At 38.0% G+C, this 20661-nt stretch overlaps 1 protein-coding gene across 4 annotated transcripts in view; it reads left to right on the top strand.

The window, feature by feature from the left end:
• The window catches only part of LRIG3 (leucine rich repeats and immunoglobulin like domains 3), a 41578-nt gene extending 21923 nt beyond the window's left edge, over positions 1–19655 (top strand). For 2 of the 4 annotated variants that reach the window (XM_064422520.1, XM_064422521.1), the window contains exons 6-19: positions 1374–1517; positions 1833–1976; positions 2406–2549; positions 3824–3904; positions 4557–4628; positions 4987–5058; positions 6249–6412; positions 9292–9612; positions 10149–10430; positions 10874–11326; positions 11536–11694; positions 12785–12928; positions 13010–13285; positions 15771–19655. In XM_064422520.1, the coding sequence (XP_064278590.1) occupies positions 1374–1517; positions 1833–1976; positions 2406–2549; positions 3824–3904; positions 4557–4628; positions 4987–5058; positions 6249–6412; positions 9292–9612; positions 10149–10430; positions 10874–11326; positions 11536–11694; positions 12785–12928; positions 13010–13285; positions 15771–16015 (2701 nt within the window). In that variant the 3' untranslated portion in view covers positions 16016–19655. The remainder of the gene's footprint in view (positions 1–1373; positions 1518–1832; positions 1977–2405; positions 2550–3823; positions 3905–4556; positions 4629–4986; positions 5059–6248; positions 6413–9291; positions 9613–10148; positions 10431–10873; positions 11327–11535; positions 11695–12784; positions 12929–13009; positions 13286–15770) is intronic. The other 2 variants (XM_064422522.1, XM_064422523.1) reach the window with 1 other exon arrangement.
• Positions 19656–20661: the final 1006 nt, after the last annotated feature.

The raw sequence follows: 20661 nt of genomic DNA, 5'->3' as shown, positions 1-20661 counted from the left end.
AAATGGACAAGATTTGACTTTGTCAAATCCAGAATAATTACTTTCCATGTCAGATAGTCAGGAGTTAAAAATTACCAAGTCTCTTAGGTTAGCCTTGAAAGTGATAGGTTATAAGAACGCTGAAATATTAGGGTGCTTGACAACTCTGGAAAGAGTGACTGTATTTCTTCTGTATACAAGTGCTGGAACAGTTTTACTCAGGCCTCAGTGGAAGAGTATGAGAACAGTCTTGCAAAGCTCAGGATTTGTTAATGATCTTGGTAGACTTTCAGATCTTCAGATTCACCTTAAATTTTGGATGTTGGTTATATCCTTGCCTAAAAATGTTCCCTTTGTTCATAGTTGTTATGCTGACTGAGTTATGTTTGCCTTATCTGCAAGGAAGGCCAAAAATTTGTGTTATCACCTGAAAGTATTCAAAGAAGAATGAGGAAGAGCTAAAGCCTGTTCTTACTGAATGTTCTTCACTTTTTATTCATATTTAAACCCAGGATAAGAAGCAGTGTTCTCCCTCAGGTCTCTTGTCGGGTAGATTTTGCATCAGACTGCCATGGAGATAAGCTGAATTCTTAAAAGGTTGTGACTCTGAAAAATAATGATGGTATAACTATGGATAGAGGATTACTTAGACCTTTACTTTGCATGAGGAATTAAGTTTTGGAAGGAGAGATTCTTCCTAGTTTGGTAGACCTAAGACTTCCTTGAGGGGGCAGATGATCATTCCTTTCACTACCTTTTGGTAGTATTGTCTAATCTTGTCACTGAGTCTTGCCCTCCAGCTGGTTACACCTTACATCTCCCTCACAGGATACACTGCTCCCAGTTTCTGACCTGCACAGGGTGAGTGTAGTGGCAGAAGAGCAAGTGCCAAGACCCCACTTGGGAAAGAGGGAAGGCACTATGTGTAACTGGTTGTGGAGAAGGAAGAGAGATGTAATGAGTACTTGACTACAGATAAAGAGATCTCCCAGGATGTTCAGTTTTGTCTAGTTATCTCAACTAAAATTTAACTTTTTTTTGACTGTTTATTAATTACAATTACCAACCAGCCTTAACAGCTCTACTGCTGGATAAACATTCTCAGTTTTGAATTTGGGAGCAGGATTAACCATGGCATTCTAGGTCTACAGGGATTCTTTAAGTCTGAAAATCAAGGAAATACCAAGTACTTGTTCTCAGTATTAGAAAAGCAAAGCAGTATTAACATGGTTAAACATAATGTGTTAAAATAAAATATTTTATTTTTATTACTTTTTGTCTTTGTTTCATGTGCAAGAAAAGTGTTTAAATAAAGTTGGTTCCAGAGAGGGAAGAAAGGTTGTTGGCATGTAGGTAAAATTATTGTGCTGTAACTGTACATTCTATTGATGCAGGGAGCTGAATCGCAACAAAATCAAAAAAATAGATGGGCTCACTTTCCAAGGACTTCCTGCTTTGAAATCATTAAAACTGCAGAGAAATGGGGTTACGAGGCTTATGGATGGTGCTTTCTGGGGTTTGACCAACATGGAAGTCTTGTAAGTATCAAGCTTTTGCTGGTAGGCTTTGCTGATAACATATTAAGTAGATTTGCACAAAATTAATAGAATTGCATGATAAAATTTAAAGGTGTTTATGAATTGAATTGTTTTGTTGTGGTCTGATAAGGAGCAAGCAGTCAGTAGTGAATGTGTAAAGCAGCACATTTTGAATGCATGCATGCAACTCAAGATTTAAGTAGAGGCTCCGGCTATCTAGCCAGTGTCATAAGGTCAGAGGTGGACCTGTGGCATAGCATGCATGCTGCTGAGTTTCTGAACCTTATGTCTTTTTCTCTTTGTGGGTGTTTGTAGGCAGCTGGACCATAACAACTTAACAGAGGTAACCAAAGGCTGGCTTTATGGCTTACTGATGCTGCAGCAACTCCATCTCAGCCAAAATGCCATCAGCAGGATCAGTCCTGATGCCTGGGAATTTTGCCAAAAACTCAGTGAACTGTGAGTATCTTTATTCTCTTCCAGTTTCAAAAGCCAGGTACATGCCAAAACATGAGCTTCTTAGCACCAATCTGTGAATTTTTCATAGCAAAGTTTACAAGATGACTACAACTTTGCTGTATAAGACAGTTGAAAGAAGTTGAAACTTATTGCTGAAAGAAGTTTTAAGTTAACTGAGATCTCTCAATTTCACTGTAGCCACTGTACTAAAGCCATAACGCAGTAATTTTCAAATGAGAGAAATTAATTCTGCAGTAATTTGTGAATTGTTCGAAACAATGAAAAATTCTGTGTGGTGTAGTGGGTTCTGTGATAATCATCAGGGGAAAACTGGTGCTTCCCCCCTGAAAATTCATGTGGGTTGAACTATGTTAAATAAACACTGCAGCATGAACATTAAAATGCTTTTTCCCCCCCTTAAATTTGCAGAGATTTGACATTCAATCAATTAGCAAGGTTAGATGATTCAAGCTTCATTGGTTTAAGTGTGCTGGTTGGACTGTACATTGGAAACAACAAAGTAAATTACATTGCTGATTGTGCCTTCAAGGGACTTTCCAGTCTACAGATTTTGTAAGTTGACAAACTCAATTTGTAAGGTCTAAAACCTTAAGAAAAATCCTGTGTTTATAGGTTATTTCCTTTCTTCATGAAAGAGACAAGAACATTTTGTTAACTTCCCCTGATCAGTGTATGTTTTTCTTACAGTAAGATTTCTTTTCAGAATAGTTGGGAAAGGGAGGAGTTCCTCTTTTGTTAAGGCTGTGCACAATGGATGGTGGTAACTGTGATGCAAACTTCCAGTAGCATTGTTTGTGGGAGAGGCATATCTCTTGAAGGCAGCAAGTAGAGCACTGCTACCCACAATTTTAGGGATCTGGATCATGGTTGAGTCTTAACTGAATAATTTTCTCTCACATCAGAAATAAGGAGACAGAAATTGTTGTCAAGACTGGACAATTGCTTTAAGTATTAGAGCATGTTTTGAAATAACATTACTTAAAGGAAGGGAAAGAACTAATCTAAATACATTCCTCTTCATTAAAACCTTCCCATTGCATACCACTGACCCATCTGTCAGCCAGATGAGCAAAACTACTGCAAAGCCTACTTTGCTCTAGGCTTTATTTTCAGGGGTTTGCTCACATAGTCACACTTAGGGCATCTAGGAAAGATGCAAATTAGAGGAGTGTACACCATGTTTTTTAAGAATATAGAGAGTTAGCGATCGTAAAGAGTGGAAGTTAGAGAATGATGGGCTGTTAAGGTATTAAGTATTAGTAATTTTCTCCTAGATTTTTCTTTCTCCTCCAGCCCAACCCTTTGGGTAGATTGTTTGCAGACACACTGTTCTGTACACAAATCTCTGTATTCTTTTTATGCTTCATAAGCATAAAAAGAATAAGATAATTAAGCATATAAATAAAAAGCATAAGATAATTAAGCAAGTGTTTGGGGATGTTAAAATGACTCTCTGGGTGTTAGTAGTAAGGACTTAAAAAGATGTGAGGGTGTTCCATTTCAAAGGGACAACAGTTGGTCCTTTCCCTTCCTGCAATGCATGTTTTCTTAAAGAGTACTATGTCTGAATACATTTGGAGGGGTGTGTGGGTTGGTTTGCTCACAGTTCTAAAAATTGTTGAGTTTATGAACTTTGAAATTATCAGTGGGAAAAATACTAATAGTCTTAAAAAAAAAATTGAAATGATAAAATTGATCAGGAAAAGTTTCTCTTAAAAAACCCACAAAAAACAACTGAACAAAAATCCAACCTAACAGAAAGATATATTAGATTTTTTTAAGTAAAACAGCTTTTATGGTTTGATTTCCTCTCCCCTCTTAAACAGGGATCTGAAAAACAATGAAATATCATGGACTATTGAAGATATGAATGGTGCTTTCTCTGGCCTAGATAAACTTAAGAAGCTGTGAGTATTGCTACAATATTTGTATCTCATCATTCCTTAAAAAATAGCTTGTTATGTGTCTTTCAAGGGACAAGCCCAACACTTAAGAATATTAAATTTTCCATAGCAGAGATGATTTTTTTCTCCCTTATCACTTTGTTCTCTATAATATCTTCCTTTTTAATGAATGAAATTCAAGATTCTCGAAGTCAAATTAATTGAAATATTTTAAGTATTATTAATATTTATGGGCATATTCATCAAAGAATGAGGTTTTTCCATGATAAAAAATAATAAGTTTGTCATATGATAAAGGCATAGTGGTAAGCTTAGTCTTCAGTCAGGCAGAGCAACATCCAGTGGAAGTGGCTCCATTGCATTGAAATTTTCAAATGCTGATTTATGAAATTAAAATATATTTATAATTATACATTTAGAATAATCCATGTCACTTAACTGCACACCTTAAATGTCTTCTAAAATTATTGTAAAATGTAGTACAAGGGGAATAAATTCGTATCTTTTAGATGTGATAAGTTTTGCTGCATTGGAAATGGATGAGTGATGAATACTAGTCACAGTTCAAAAATAAATGCCAAAAACGCAATTATTCTGCTCAAAAATACTCCTATTTAACTGCATTTCTTCTGCATCATGTGCTTAATTTTTTCAGGATACTCCAAGGAAACAGGATTAGATCCATTACAAAGAAAGCATTTTCTGGTTTGGATGCACTTGAACACTTGTAAGTAGCAGAAATTCACATTTAACCAAAATAGGAAAAAAAATAATTTTTATACTAACTGAATTTAAAGTAGGACTAACAAGCTTTACTTATGACTTGGGATGAAATACACTCACCATGTTTGCTACTGTGATCTTCAGAGGATTTTTCAGTGTTGAAGTTACACTGAGTGTGAATTTTGGAATTAATGCAGAAATTCTTACACATTAAGCATGCTATGAAACTCTTTATTTGCATCTCTTTTAATTTTGAGCTTGTCCTTTATATATCACTAAAATAGCAAATTATTACTTAAATCCATTCAGTTTAATAAATCTTTTATTTTCTTCTAATTCTAGTTTTCTTTTTTTCTTCCTAGAGATCTAAGTAACAATGCAATTATGTCAGTTCAAGGAAATGCATTTTCACAAATGAAGAAACTCAAAGAATTGTAAGTTTCTATCAAAAGACATGATCTCTATTAAGTATATAGATATTATTTATACGTATAAATGTATAAATAAAAGCCTTGTATGATGTCACCTGATACAGTGATTAATCCCTGCTGTAATCTCTCTGAAATAACATTAAAAGCTTATGCCAGTGTTTTGGTTTTTTTTTTCTTTTCTTTCTTTTTTAATATGATGGGTGTATCTAAGTGAGAGAATGTAGGATAGGAGGCTGCATTAATTTTCTGCTACAGTTGTTGTCTCTAAAGTCCTTGTTTTAAATTGGGTGATCTCTTAACAGATAAGGGGGACTTCAATGTGACGTGCTCTAAGACCAGTTGTGCTATCACTGAGCTAAGGCTTGCTGGACCAGTGAAATGCAGTGCTGTAATTCTTTTGTAAAGACCTGGTTGTCACTGCTTGTAATTGGGTCCTTCTCTCCTGTAGCAGCAGAGAGACAGATCTTCAGAGAAGTTGTGAAGCGATCACTGCGATAAATGTATTTTAGTGAGGATGAGTTTTTGTCCTCTCACCCTTTTTTTCTGTTGATCGATGCAGAACAACACTGGCTCACAGGTTGGGTGCAGAGGGTTATACTGAAAGGGGTGACATCAAATTAGCAACCTGTCACTGGTGGGGTTCAGCAGAGCTCCATCCTCAGCCCTGTGCTCTTCATAGATGACTGGGACTCAGGATGGGAAGGGATACTGAGCAAGTTCTCAGATGGTGCAAAACTGGGAGGAGCTGTTGACTCCCTCAAAGGCAGGGAGGCCCTGCAGAGAGACCTCAACAAATGAGAGGGCTGGGCAATCAGCAACTGTATGAAGTCCAACAAGAGGAAGTGCTGGATTCTACACTTGGGGTAGGGCAGCCTTGGGTGTATGGACAGACGAGGAATGAGATGCTGGAAAGCAGAGCTGTGGAAAGGGACCTGGTGTCCTGCTCAGTGGCAAGCTGGACATGAGTCACCAGTGCCCTGGCAGCCGGGAGGGCCAAGAGTGTCCTGGGGTGCATCAGGCACAGCATCACCAGCTGGGCAAGGGAGGAGATTTGAACTGAGCAATATTGCAGTCTTTCTCTTGCAGTAGGTGTGTTTAACCTAAAGCGTTAGTTTTGTTATGAAATTGTGCTCATACAGATCTGCATTACAAACACAAGAACACAAATAGGCTTTTTAATTGCTTTTTCTTAGGCACTTCAACACATCAAGTCTCTTGTGTGACTGCCAGTTGAAATGGCTACCACAGTGGATGTCAGAGAACAACTTCCAGAGCTTTGTAAATGCCAGTTGTGCCCATCCTCAGCTGCTAAAAGGGAGAAGTATTTTTGCTGTCAGCCTGGATGGATTTGTCTGTGGTGAGTGTAGCGTCTATTTCTCATTTCATAAAGCAAATATTCTGTGTGCTTGGGATTTTTTTGTGGTTCCTTGATATGTTGTAATTTCTATAACAAAATTGAGAGGATGTGATACTAACATTTTCTTCTGTTCCCAAACTGTGATGTAGATACTTAAAGCTTGAGGCTTTGTACAAGACAAAGAGTGATGATATTTTGATTTTTATACCAAGTACAGCTTGCTTACATAGAACATATCATAGCATGCAAGTGAAAGCTCAATACTTTGTGAGGGTAAATGTGTGTGCCTCGAGATTTAAAAGATATTATTTAGATAACTATCGTTTTTAAGTGAGACATATTTTGGCAAAATTAAGATGCAGTTTTTGGGTTTCGTTATTTGTAAATTTTTTTCATACTCATTAGTCTTGAGGTTATTCCAGGGTTGATAAAATTTCAAGGTAAAAAGACCATCCTGGCCTCAGCTCTGACATTTTTTATGTGTGCTTGTTGTGTGCTTTAAAAATTATTTGGAGTATGTAAATTACTGCCTTTTAAACTATGTTTAAAAAATACCTGATTACCACAGTTAACGATACTGGTATTTTTTATTTCAGTTTGCCAGATAGTAAATGCTAGCAAAATATTTTTACTTTAGGACCTGAGAATTTGAGGTGATAGCATCTGCTTTAAAAGTGAAATTTTTCTATGTGTGTTTAGTAGCATTCATGAACACCTGTGTTATGTTCTCTATTTAAAGCAAAGTGAAGCTAAGCATTCAGAGTAAGGACATGTTTGATTACTCTGATATATAGAGTGGAAACTTTGAAAATATCAGGAAATTTAAAAGCCAACTAACTGCATTTCATGTATTTTTGTTGAATAAGTTTTATTTTTCTTACTAAAAATATTCAAGGATTGTATTCTTTGGAGACAAAAAGGTAAGTCTTCTCAATAATGTAATCTCACAGCAAATATAACTGATTAATTTTTACTGTTGCTACCCCTTTTCAGTGGGAAAGCAAGTCCAGAATGTAAAATAGTATACCAAAATGTTGGTTTTTTCTTTCCTGTTAGCAGTCAGATGATTAATAAATAATCTGCAGATTCTAGCTACTGCTGAGAAGCAGAGACTTGACATAATGCAGGGAATGACAGATTTCTCAATGTCTAGAGGAATATATATGAGGTAGGCATACTAATTTATGCAAAGTGCATTTTGTCAAAAAATTAAGCTGGGGATTTAAATATATGTCTTCCATTTGTTAACTTGGGGGAATTGTGATCTTTTTTTTGGCTGCTGAATGCTGTTTTTAAGTAATTAATTTTAAACCACTTAAGATGCATTAATAAAAAGAAAAGTACTGAATCAGGTTTTGCACTTGATACTTAATGTAATTGCCGTGCAGAAATAACTAAAATCTCCTAATAAAATCATTGAGTGTTTCAGTTATAGCTGTAAAGTGTGTTTTCACTAGATGTGCAGGTGTTCACACCTTGCCTTAAAAGTTTACAAGGGCTGCTTTTGCTTTTATAGAATTTTAAAGTAGAGTGTGTTGACTCCTGTCTGAAATTAAAAGGTTTGTATATATGTGGATGTCTTTGTGATACATTCATTCAAATATGCTCTTGTATTGTTCTGTTCTGACAAAACATAATGCTAGTCCTACCTTGTGTGTTCTGTATTCTGTACTGTATGCTTATTGGAGTGACCTTTGTATCAGCCCTTCCTGTCAGATAATTAAGATTGAAGTATGTTCTGCTGTCCTTTCACAAGGCTAATTTAAGTACTTAGAGTGTTTTACTTAGTTATTCCTGTGCAAAGTCAGTGAATGTATTAACTCAATTTGCAAATAGTAAGACATGGGTATGAAGCATGAAAAGCAAATGGCCTGGGATGTTCTTAAAGCCCATGCTTAGAGTCCCAGATCCACGTTGCCATGTCACTGGAGCGCAGCATCATACCTGCAGGAGTTTTGCAGACAGTTCAAGGTTAGGTTCTCTGCTTTGTAGCAGAGTGGAGATTCTTCAAGGAAATAGCACTTTGACCCCATAGTTGTTCCCAGTCATTTGAGATGTAATAAGACAAAGGTGCTAGGAGACAGCAGGATCTGTAGGGAGGAATTTTTGGGGCACTGGGCTTTCCCTGCAGTTCCTTTGTCCAGAGATTGTACACGTCTTAAAAGTTGGGAATATACTAAGGCTTTTGATTTTGGGAGACCAGGCATTTACTTGCCTGCTCCTTTTACGCATGCAGTGTACACACAATTGAATAAATAATTCAGAAGGCAGCTAATTCTGTAAACTCATAACATGGCACTTGAAGGTAGCATTCCTGTAGTAAAGGGACCTCCAGGAATTCTTGAAATTCTTGTGTTCTGCCCTGCTTAACGAACCTTCCATCCCCTTTGGCCCAAACAGACACATATCACTGGAACACTGACTTATGTACATGATTTTTTTGTGGGTTTGGGTGAAATGCTCAATTGTAACTTGCAGTTTCTGATAGCAGAAGAACTATGCTTTCAATAAAGAAAAACTCCCAGCAGCCTGAGGTGTTGTAAAGATGAGAGGTAGGCTTCATGATTGATGTTCAGAATAGTTCTTATGGATGTCAGGGGGTAGTTCTTCTATCTTTAGTGCTGCTATTGAAGAAGCTATGCACACAGTCTGCTTTTAAATGTGCTTTCTCTTCAAAAAGAGATGGCTTGGCACAATAAACTCATAAATACAGCATCTTTAAATGCCCTAAGGCTAACAAAATTTAAAACAAAAGCATTGTGGATCCATTTAATAAATACTTATCTGACTCTACTCTCAAACCTATAAAACAAGGCTTACTAACTCTCTGGAAAGAGTCCTCAGGCATCACATATATTTTTTTCTTTTCCTCTGTGCAGATGATTTTCCTAAACCACAGATCACTGTCCAGCCAGAAACCCAGTCAGCAATTAAAGGCTCCAATTTGAGTTTTGTGTGTTCGGCAGCCAGCAGCAGTGATTCCCCAATGACTTTTGCATGGAAGAAAGACAATGAATTACTGCAAGATGCTGAAATGGAGAATTACGCACACCTCCGGGCCCAGGGTGGAGAAGTGATGGAGTACACCACCATCCTTCGACTGCGCAATGTGGAATTCAGTAATGAAGGGAAATACCAGTGTGTTATTTCAAATCATTTTGGTTCATCCTACTCTGTCAAAGCCAAACTTACAGTAAACAGTAAGTATGTTATGTTTTGCTTGTGGACTTAGAATGATTTTAATCAAGATAGGGATTCATAGATTTTCTATTCTCATCATCTGCATCTTTTAGAAGATCTGTAATATGAGATTATTTCTTAAAAATTTATCCATTTCCAAGGTCACTGTTCACTTTTACCTCTGGTCCCAGTGTGCCGAAGCATAGTATAGGAAAAAACAAATAACATACCCAATTCATAGTAAATCTGGCAAAATCAATGTTGTAAATTGATGTAAATGGAAAAATGTTAACTTTTTCTCACAGGAGGTAAGTGTATGTTCTGTTTCAAGATGCTATGCAAAGGTCACATAGGAGGCTGTTAACAAAAATGAGATTTTGATCTAGGTGGTCTCACATATTTCACAGTTCCCTCCCTTTCTACTGGCTACTGATCAATTTAGATTGTATATTTCTCTAGTGTTTTTAGGCCCATGAAGGGTGTTTAAGAAAGTGCTGTAGAAAACAGTAAAAGTATGTTTCATGTATTGATTTTGATATCATCTACTTTTCTTTAGTGCTGCCTTCATTTACGAAAATCCCCATGGACTTAACCATTCGAGCTGGGGCAATGGCACGTTTGGAATGTGCTGCAGTTGGGCATCCTATCCCACAGATTGCTTGGCAGAAGGATGGTGGAACAGATTTTCCTGCAGCACGCAAGAGGCGCATGCATGTCATGCCTGAAGATGATGTATTCTTTATTGTTGATGTAAAGATTGAGGACACAGGTGTTTACAGCTGTACAGCTCAAAACACTGCTGGAAGCATTTCAGCTAATGCAACATTAACAGTACTAGGTAAGATATTGGCAAACCTTAACAGCACAATCAATATTAGGATTCAAAATAATAAAAGCTAGTTGTGTTTCTCAGTGTATACACATCTGGTACACATGGGATGGAGGGAAGAAGGGGCTTCTGTTTGCATTTAGAGACAGATTTGTGTAACTTTTGATGTCTTGACATTTTGTTAATCACTTTTATTGTAGTTCTCTGCAATCTTAAGCATGTATGATTTAGCATTTTTACCTTGTAAGGTAATCAAGCATGTAAATTGGATCAATTGACAAGTAAATTTTAAGCTTTAAGTACAAATTCTTGAGTTTCTTCTTAGAATGAGAGTAAGCTTTATTAGGCCTTACTGATGCGTATAATTTAGCTTTTCCTCTTGAGCTGTGAAGGAAAGGGACACTTCTTACTCTTAGGAGATCATTTAGAGTGTGCTTGTGCTTTCTTTTCAGAAACACCATCATTTTTGCGGCCTTTGCTGGATCGAACTGTAACAAAAGGTGAAACTGCAGTCTTGCAGTGCATTGCAGGTGGTAGCCCTCCACCCCGACTGAACTGGACTAAGGATGACAGCCCTCTTATGGTAACAGAAAGACACTTCTTTGCTGCAGGCAATCAGTTACTAATTATTGTGGATACAGATGTAGAAGATGCTGGGAAATACACTTGTGAAATGTCTAATACGCTTGGAACGGAACGAGGCAACATCCGTCTTAATGTAATTCCTACTCCCACCTGTGACTCTCCTCAAAACATTGCCCCATCACTTGATGATGATGGATGGGCCACAGTTGGCATTGTGATCATAGCTGTGGTTTGCTGTGTGGTGGGCACTTCCTTGGTGTGGGTGGTCATCATCTACCACACCAGAAGGAGAAATGAAGATTGCAGCATCACAAATACAGGTGTGTAAACTGAAGGTTTACCTTGAAAAGGAAAACAAATGTTTGTGGTTGCCTTGCAGTGACTTTATTGTAGGAACATTCGTGTGCTTTGACTCAGAGGCAGAAAGGTGAATTACTTGTTACTTCCAGTGCTTTGCTGACAAGTTTAAAAATGTTTCTACAAACTGAAGTATGTTGATGGCTTTTGTATGTGTTTTGCTCCCCCACAGATGAAACAAATTTGCCTGCTGACATTCCGAGTTACCTGTCATCTCAGGGGACACTGGCTGAAAGGCAGGATGGATATGGCCCATCTGAAAATGGAAGTCACCATCAGTTCCTCTCATCTTCTGTAGGAGGGTATTTCCTGCAGCAGAGGGACAGTAATGGTAGGTAGAAAATGCTAAGCAGATTTTTCATGTGATTTGAGGAGCTGTAGTTTGGCTATTGTCTTTCTAACTCATAGAAAGAACACTAAGAAAGCATGTTTACAGAATTTAATAGAGGATGTGAAATTTATTGATTGAGATTTTTTCAATGCAATTTTTGCAACTGGTTCTGTTAATCCAGATGATGTTATGGTGTTTATTTAAATCAGGAAGTTTTTCTCTAGTCTCAAGGGTAAATTCAAACTGATGAGGACATTCGCAAAACAAGAGTCCAAAAGAAATTATCACAACATGTCTTCCTCTCTTACAGCTTGAAAAGGGTGCTTTTAGTGGAGTGTAGGAATGTGTGGTAATACCAGTGGAACTTCAGTATAACTGTTTAAACTTGCTAGTTCAAAAAAATTGTTACAGTCAGAGTCAATACATGATTTAAAGTGACTGCAAGTTAAAAGCTGCAGTCCTTGACATTTATACCTGTGGCCCCTAAGAATCCTGTACATAGCTGCACTAGGGAGGAAGAGTTACCTTTCTGGGAAAGGGCTTGGGGTTGAGATACAGTCAGGAGCTGGGACAGGTGGGAATGGAATGATGGCGAGATAGTTTTCCATTTATGGGGTAGTGAGACGAACAGCCTATTTGTGGATCAAGAACCAAAGACTGTGTCTAAAACTTTCAGGAACCATTGAACTAAAAATCTTTATAGCTATTTAGGCAGCCAGTGACTCCCTCAGATTCTTTCAACCAGGACTTTGACATTGACATTCTGCTTTGAAAGGAGGCTGTGAGGCATATAATGAATTTGTCTTCTGTGCTTTGGAAGAAGGAAGTCCTCAGTTCTGATCGTGTGATTGGTTTTGTTTTGTTTTGTTATTCAGGGATTGTACAGTCAAGTGACACATTCTCTGTCAAGCTAATTAATTGAACAGTTGCTAGAATTAGAATTCTCATCCAAAAGTTGGGTTAAACCTAAGCAAACTCTAAACTATACTGTGAAATGTAGTTGAACACATGGGGTTCTTAAAACTTACTCAAACTCTATGGTGGAGCTTCAGAAAAGGCTGTGTGCTGACACATCAATTTTATTTTTAAGGCATTTGCCATCTAGATAACAGCAGTGAAACAGACTTGGAGGGTGTTGCAGATCCATTCCTATGCCACTATCTGGGGACTTCAGGGACTTTGTATTTAAAAGGCAGCACTTACAGTTCTGACGCATTTGAAGCATACAGTACAAGTAAGTTGGTGGTGAAAATTTTAGTCCTAACTCAATCTTTGTTAAGATGAATCTATAAAATGAATTTTTCATTTCCTTTAGGTTGCAGCTCTGACCAGAGAACAGCAGGCTTGGGCCCTTATGAGTCTGGATATTTAAAGAAAAAAGAATGCTGTCAGTACTCACCTTCACAGGAAGATCCATTTGACCAGTGTGTTGGCATTATTGGAACACAGGCTACAAGTAGCAGATTGATGAACTCTATTTATACTCAAAATGAAGGAACTGGAATGAAAAGCAGAAGTCTCAATTCAGACACATTGGATTTAAACAAGAGTTTGGAACCCTCATCCATTACGAGTAAAAGCACTTTCATGGGTATGTTCTAGCTATTGTTTTTTATTCAAGCTGCCATTGTCTTTGCTGTCTGGTTTCCTACCTAAAACACCAAACAAAACTAATTTCTCAGCTTTTTCTTTCCCAAATGTTTGATGCTGAGGAACAGAAAAGTGACTATAGTAAAACTGTGTAATGGGGATGTCTGGATTACCAGATCTTAATAGCTCACACTTATGGAAAAAGTTTCATCGGTGATGTGATTCTTATCTTCCGTCTTAATATAGCTGGCACATTTCTCTAAGTGTTAGCATACATAACTTAAAAGCACCTTAAGAAACTTCAGGCATACCAGAAGTTTTGCCTGACAGGCAAAAGGTGTGTAAAGAGGGCTCAGTGCACGTAGAGAGAATTGAATTTTTATGCGTATATATTGTATAACACAGTCAGCCAGAACTATTTACCCTTCAAAATAAGGCAGTATGTAAAAATGCCCTCCCTTATGCCTCCTTTGTCATTCTCTCATGATGTGCATGATAAAAGAATTCTTGACGTTTAGTTTAGGGTTTACAATTTTAATTCAGATTGCAGGGAGAGGTAGGGGAAGGAGAAAAGCATTGCTTTATCCTTGAAGCTCATTAAATTTTAGATGTTGGTTTGGTTGCTTGGTTTAAAATGCATACAAAACCACATACTGCTTTCATCTTTGTGATATCTGAGCGCCAAAAACAGTTCTGGTACCGTGGATTGTCTCCCAGCTGGTGTGTCAGCGCTGGCTGATCAAGATCTGGTCTGCTGGCTCTGAAGGGGACCTGGGGGAATGTGCATCACTGGGCTCTTTGTTCTCAGGGGGTGGGGAGGGAGGCACAAGCTCTGAAGTTTTCCCCCTTCAAAAGCCAGATGTTTGAACTGTAAAATGTTGCAGATGCCAGGACATCTGGCAGAGACCCTGGGACTGCACACGGCCAGCCTCCTGGCTGCCTGCCACTCTTACTGTGGTGGGACTGCACAGATAGGGCTTCAGCATGTCTCCTGCAGAAAGCTGGACAACTGTATGTATATCCAGGAGTTAATGCCACCTCAAGAGTGCATAGTCCTCTGTCTGCCCTAAAAATTTATGCAGAGTTACATCTTTGATCAGTTCTCTGAGCAAACTACCCTACTTATGTTGCATTGTCATTGCCTTGATGCCTCATAGTCATTAGCACTCTCCCTTCAAAGAACCTATGGCTAGATCTTGGACGTGGTGGCTGTGGAAGAAGTTGTGATAGATTTCTTGTCTTTAGTTGTGAATTTACTTATTCAACACTGTTGTCAAATTCAAGCCCCCTCTTGCCTGTGTAATCATGGTGAAGTTGACAGCTGGCATTAGCATCACAGTTGATGCTCGAGCTAGAAAGATTGTAACTTGGATTTTTGTTTTTAAGACTGTTCATTTGTACCTTTGGTGCTGTGAGGAACATCCTTTCATACTGCATTAGGTCAAAAGTGCTCTACAAATGATTGATGGAAATAAGGCTTTTGTCCAATTCCTTTTTTAGTAACTTCTCAGATCACAGTTGAAACCCTTGGTTCTAACAACTAAGCAAAATCAGAAGTGTTGCATTTTGGGTTCAAAATTTATTTTAAAATGTAGTGTTAAATTATTAATAAAAGCCTGAGTTCTTCGAAGTCAGCCTGTGGCACATTGTCCTCTGAAAATAAGTCCTTACAGACACTATGAGTTAGGATGGCTGTATCATTGCTCAGTGAAAAAAGACGGCCCTTCTTGTAGAGGTGTTGGTACTAACAGCTTCCCAGTGATGAAGAGTGACACACACTGATTGTTTACTGACTAGTAAATCCAGATAATTATTAATTACATTTCAGCTGAAATATGTAGTTCTCTTTGGGTTGCTACTGTTCTCTTTGCCCACAGCTGACTGGATGATCAGTGCTGAATGGAGCATGTGACTGTCTGCATCTTTATTATTAATGGGAGATGCTAGCCAGAAAAAGATTGTGTTAGCATTCAGATTGCACTCTGGGACAATGTTGTATAACCTGATAGAGGTTGTGGGGTTTCATTTTTTAAAAAAAATTCTATTTTATTTTTTCTGAACTCCATGGCAGATTGCATGTGCCATTCATTTATTGAAGAACAAAACAGGGAGTGACTTTTGCATTAGAAAGTGTCTTGTGATGTGTTTGCAGTTTGGTCTGTGTTCCCACCTCCCCCCTCACCACCCTCCCCAAAGAAAAATGGGTATGGAAGTAGTCATGAAAAAAAAAAAAAAGAATTTGTAGGTGGCTATACAACTACTTGTAAATATTTTTCATGTCTTTGGTGGCAGAATCTTGCCTTATGCTTGTGATCACGTGGATGTTTTCTTTAAAATGGTGGAACAACATTTAAGTAAAATCTCACTTCGGTGAACTTCCTGTCAATCTTGCATTTCAATGTCACTTATGTACACTAGGGTGAGGCACAAAGCTTTTAGCATCAATATTTCAGTGCTCACTCTTTCACTCTTTTACTGTCTTTCAGGAACATTTGGAAAGCCTTTATGGAGGCCTCAGCTGGACTCTCTTTCAAGCTGTAGACAGCCAGCAAATTGCCAACCAAAAATCTCCCATAATAATCATCATGTCTCGCTGGACTTTGATGCAGAGGCAGATGAAGAGGGAAGAGAAAGGACAGTTTCTAGAGGAGAAAATAGCTTTTATACTTGCAGACAGTCCTTTGAAAACTTTAGGACTTCTACTTTCCAATCCTCTGATTCGGATACGTAGCTCCTTTTGGACTTAATGATTTCTGGAACCAAAGAAATAATCTGACATACTACTACCTCAGTATGGAACTTTATTTAAAAATGGAATAAGGAGAAGAAGGGAAGAAAGAAACCACAACCACATGATGCTCTGAAATGAGAAGAAATTTTTTTTTTTTTCCTACAAAGCATAATTTCCAAGATGATGTACATTGGTTATACAGGGAAAAAGCCTTATAAAAATACTATATTTGTAATTATTTTATAGCCTTTTTTTAAATGCAAATAATATGTTTTGGAAATTAATGGTGTAAATAATACAGTGTATGTATTTCTATGTCAGACTTAATTTTCTTGAAATGAATAGTAAGCATTCTAATTTTGTACTGTTACTTGTACCTTTTTACAAATGGAAACTCCATGCTGTTTGCAGGTACCATGCATCTTATTTGCACATTATTTTAATAAAATATGCTGCCATGTGGTCTCTGACCCACATTAGTGTATGAAGAATGAAAAGTGTGAATTATGTTTGTAGACAATGTTACAAATGTAGGTGCTTTCTGATGCATGTTTGTACCTTCATTTGACTTAAACTTGTGCCTTTAGATTTACTGTGTAAAATATGCTCATCTTCAAAGAGTGGGTGTGCTCCTGCCACAGCTACTGGTAAGGTGGGTTGCAGCTATTTGAACCAAAGCGAGGCTGCAAATCCTCCAGTTTGTGAATTCCCCCTGTCAGATGTGCATGCACATGCTCTCAGTTTTCCTGCCTGTGAGGCTGTGGTACCAGCAGTTTGCCTTTGTTAGTCTGCCTGCATCTGGTGGAGGGATATACACAGTGGATGAACAAATTCATATTGAGCTATTTAGTAAAAGAAGAAAAAAAAAGGCACTGGATATCTGCCTGGTAACTTAGCTTTTCTCTGAGTGGCTTAGTGTCAAGTGTTTGCCAAATATGCAGTACATGCCTGAGTCTTTGCTTTCCCATACACTTTCTCCTTCTTTTTGCTTCTGCAACCACTCCCTGCTCAACATGAGGAGGTAATCCAAGAACAAGATAACTTTTTTTTGTTTAAGTCCTTGCTTCTGTTCCTTACTTGGCTGCCCTTCTCTGGTTACAGATGAGATCTGTGCTTTATTTAATTGCTCTGTTCAGTTGAGCAGTTGTAGACTTTTGCTGGATTATACTTGTAGTAATGAACCTACTGTCTTTACCTATACAAGACGAAGATAGAGTTAATCATATCTTTACCTATACAAGAGGAAGAGGATTGTGGATTGCTTACTATAAAACAGTAGTTAAAACTGAGTGAAAACAGTCTTTATTTTGTGTTTCCATGTACAGATGCCTATTGTTTTAAAAAGCTGTGAATCGTGTTGTCATCACTGCACTAAAACAGCGAGACTTCAAAATGGTTAATTCTACAGGACATTGGCTTTTTAAATTTGCCTGCTTTGAAGGTGTAAACTTACATGGTTGCCAAATAGATTCTTTTAAACTAAATTAAAAGCAGCTGTTAGAGTAGGCCATCACAGGCACCAGGGCTAAAGAAAGAGCTAAGATTTTGTTGCCTGGTGTAGCTGAACTAAGGGCTTTTAGTTGTTTGCAGCCAGAAACCTGGTACCCAGATTGCAATGCAATTTCCCTTTAATTTAGGCACCAGTATTAGAGACAGGAAGTTAATCCATCCTTAGTCACTGGTGGTCTAAGCGTACAGAATGGATTTTGCGTGCTGTAGTTGATCATATTGCCAGATTTTTTGACTTATTGTTAATTTGTCTTCATTGCTGCCAGATGTGCTGATGCGGTGAAAGACATTGGTATGGGTATTTGATTATAATTAAGTGCATTTGAAAGAGATTAATTCTTCCTCAGTTAAGCACAAACCTGTAGGTTAATAGGGCAAGAAATCTAACATTTGATTCACTCAATATCTCTCCTTTTTCTCCCTCAAACCCCACTCTCCAGTGGCCTTGTTTTTAGGGAGAGGAGAGCTGGGGCCTGTGATAGCTCCTGTTTGTAACCAGACATTGCTTTCTGACATATTAAAAAATACCCAAGTTAAAAACAGTAACTCCAGATTTAGTGTTTATCCTTAACAACTCCGTGTTAAAGGTCCATCATGAAAAACAAGCTTTAAGTTCTGTAGTGGGTGAAGGTTGAGAACAGTGACAATGTCATTTCTTTTTCATCTCCTTTGCAAAGGTACTAATCTTCCAAAGGCTTGGATGTCTGTACCTAAATAAATGTTCAGGGTCAATGACTGAATTTTAACTGCTTTTTATCAATTTGCATTTAGTAATCTTGACATAGGAATTACTTACAATTTTATTTGATGCTTTAAATGCCCAGAAATGGAAATGAAAGCTCCCAAGTCCTTTTTTCTGCTAACTTGAGTTTTTATGTTTTATAAGTGGATTGTGCTATACAGTGGGTATCTGTAAAGTGCAAGATATACTGTAAAGTTTCAATATTTTAGGAGTTCTTTTTAAACCAATGATGCTACCAAGAAGGTGGCTTGGAAGTTTTTGGTTTTTTTTTCTTCCCCTCCCTTCTTAAGATGCAGATGTTAGTGAGTTGGGTATTTACTCAGCTGAAAAGTAAATTTTAAGTTGATGTGATGGGGAAATAAATTGCAGCCAACCCTGAGTAAAGCTTACACTGCATCTCAAGAGTTAGAATGAGAAGCAAGTGTCGTGTTGCTGAATGACAAAACAGACATTTTGTAGTTTTATGACCTGCAGCAGCTGGAATCTTGCCATGGGATCACTTAAAACTTGTAGAATGTTCTTTAAGAGCAGTATCCACTTAATGCTTTACACAACAAAATGTTTTGCCTGTTGAATTCACACAAGCAGTTGCTGAGGTATAGTTTCTGCAAGCCTTAAATAGTTTGGATAGAGTTAATCATTTACCACTTTCTCTGACACAAGCATTTCCTAAATGAATAACCTAAATGGTGTGTCTGAGATGACACTAGGGATACCTGCATTGAAGGGTGTTATAATTTCAAACACAACCTTATGGAGTACTGCTGTATTTCAGCAGCAAGTGCTTTAATTTAGAATTCATAACTTAAGGGGATCTTGAAAAATGACAAAGAGTTAGGTGCAAAGCTTTCTCCAACTGAGGGCTCATTAGTGACACCAAACATTTCCTATTTCAGTCTTGGAGAACTCTTGCAGACTTAAGTATTGTTCCTTGAGCCGCTTCAAAGAAGCTTAAAACTAAGAGTTAGCCTTTCACTGCAAACATTTGTGTTCTGCCAGCCTTACAAACCAGGACTATAATTGGCTGTTGTGTTTCTTCTTGACTATAAACATAAGGAGAAATTCTGTTAGCTACCTGCAAGATTTCTCTTTGGGGATATGACACATCTCAGAGAATTACACTTTCTCAATTTTGCTCACTTTGCGTATTGCTTTGTCATAGAGGATGTGTCTTGATTAGTGGGATGTTAGTTTACAGTCTTGTGAAATTATTTCATTAAAAAACAGAGAGGGGAACCTCAGCCTGTTTAGTGAAGGGAAAAAACAATGTACAACAAGATGCAGTTTATGTACATACCATTTTACTTTGATTAAGAAGTTTCCAGATGCCTTCTGTTTTTATGTGTCAGGGAACTGTTACAGGAAGGAATAAAAGCAACAATGTCTTGACTTACTAATGTGTGGCGAAAGGTGCTTTTCCTGGTTGTTGTGCTCAAGTATTAAGGGGTCAGTTGTTCCCCTGAAATAAATATATGCACACCCGACTTCTTACCAAAAGGCACAGGTGGCCTCTCCTGTTTCCCATGCTGCTCTTTTTCTCACAGCTCAGTACTGCTCCCATGTCCTCAGAAGTCCCTCTCTGGTAACCCACACTCCTCAGTTTCCAGTTTCTCTGCTTGCCCTGACACTGTGGTGGCAGGCTGGGGCAGATGGACTCAGTTTACAGAGCACGGTGCAATTGCAGGCAGTAAGCAGCAGTTGTGTGCTGGAAGAGAGGAGGGCAAAGTGACTGGAGAGAGACAGGCTAGCCACAGCTTTAGAAAGAACTTGGTATGAGTCTGCAGAAAATGCATAATTCAGGAGACAGGGATTAAATATTTATAGGACAATGTTATAAGCATAATAAAGAGCATTTTTGTACTTTACAAGCTTTACAATGCTTTTTGTATATTTAATTCCACTCACCCTCTATGCTTTCAAGTGCCAAAAGCAGCAGTGCACCAAAGAGCACATCATCTGGAAATTTACCTCTTACTGCATCTAAAATGTCCTTTTCTGGTAGACAAGAAACAAGATTTGTTTTTCTGTGTTTGGGTTCAAGACTGAGTATTGCTGGTGCAGTGCATAGTTTCCCAGAGTCATGTGGGGTCCACTGTGTCAGACTCAAGAATGCCATGGGACAGCAGGACCTGAAGAAGTCAGTAGCAGTTCTAAATTCACTGCTTGTAAAATAAATTTAGGCCTTCAGAATTTTTTTCCCACACAACAGAAAGCAGAACCATAAATTACTCTAGATTAGGGACTACTGAATAGCACTTCTGCATGATCCCTGGACCTCAGCCATCAGCCAGGGCAACGGTGTTGTTGCTATTCAGTTGGGCTGTTGACCACCAATTTCAGTGCAGGAATTCGCAGTCTCAATACCTGTATGTACACTGTTCTGAAATTAATGGTG

This window comes from Passer domesticus, chromosome 5 (assembly GCF_036417665.1).
Source record: "Passer domesticus isolate bPasDom1 chromosome 5, bPasDom1.hap1, whole genome shotgun sequence".
Classification (NCBI taxonomy): Eukaryota; Metazoa; Chordata; class Aves; order Passeriformes; family Passeridae; genus Passer; species Passer domesticus.
This window is presented reverse-complemented; position numbering and strand designations above follow the sequence as displayed.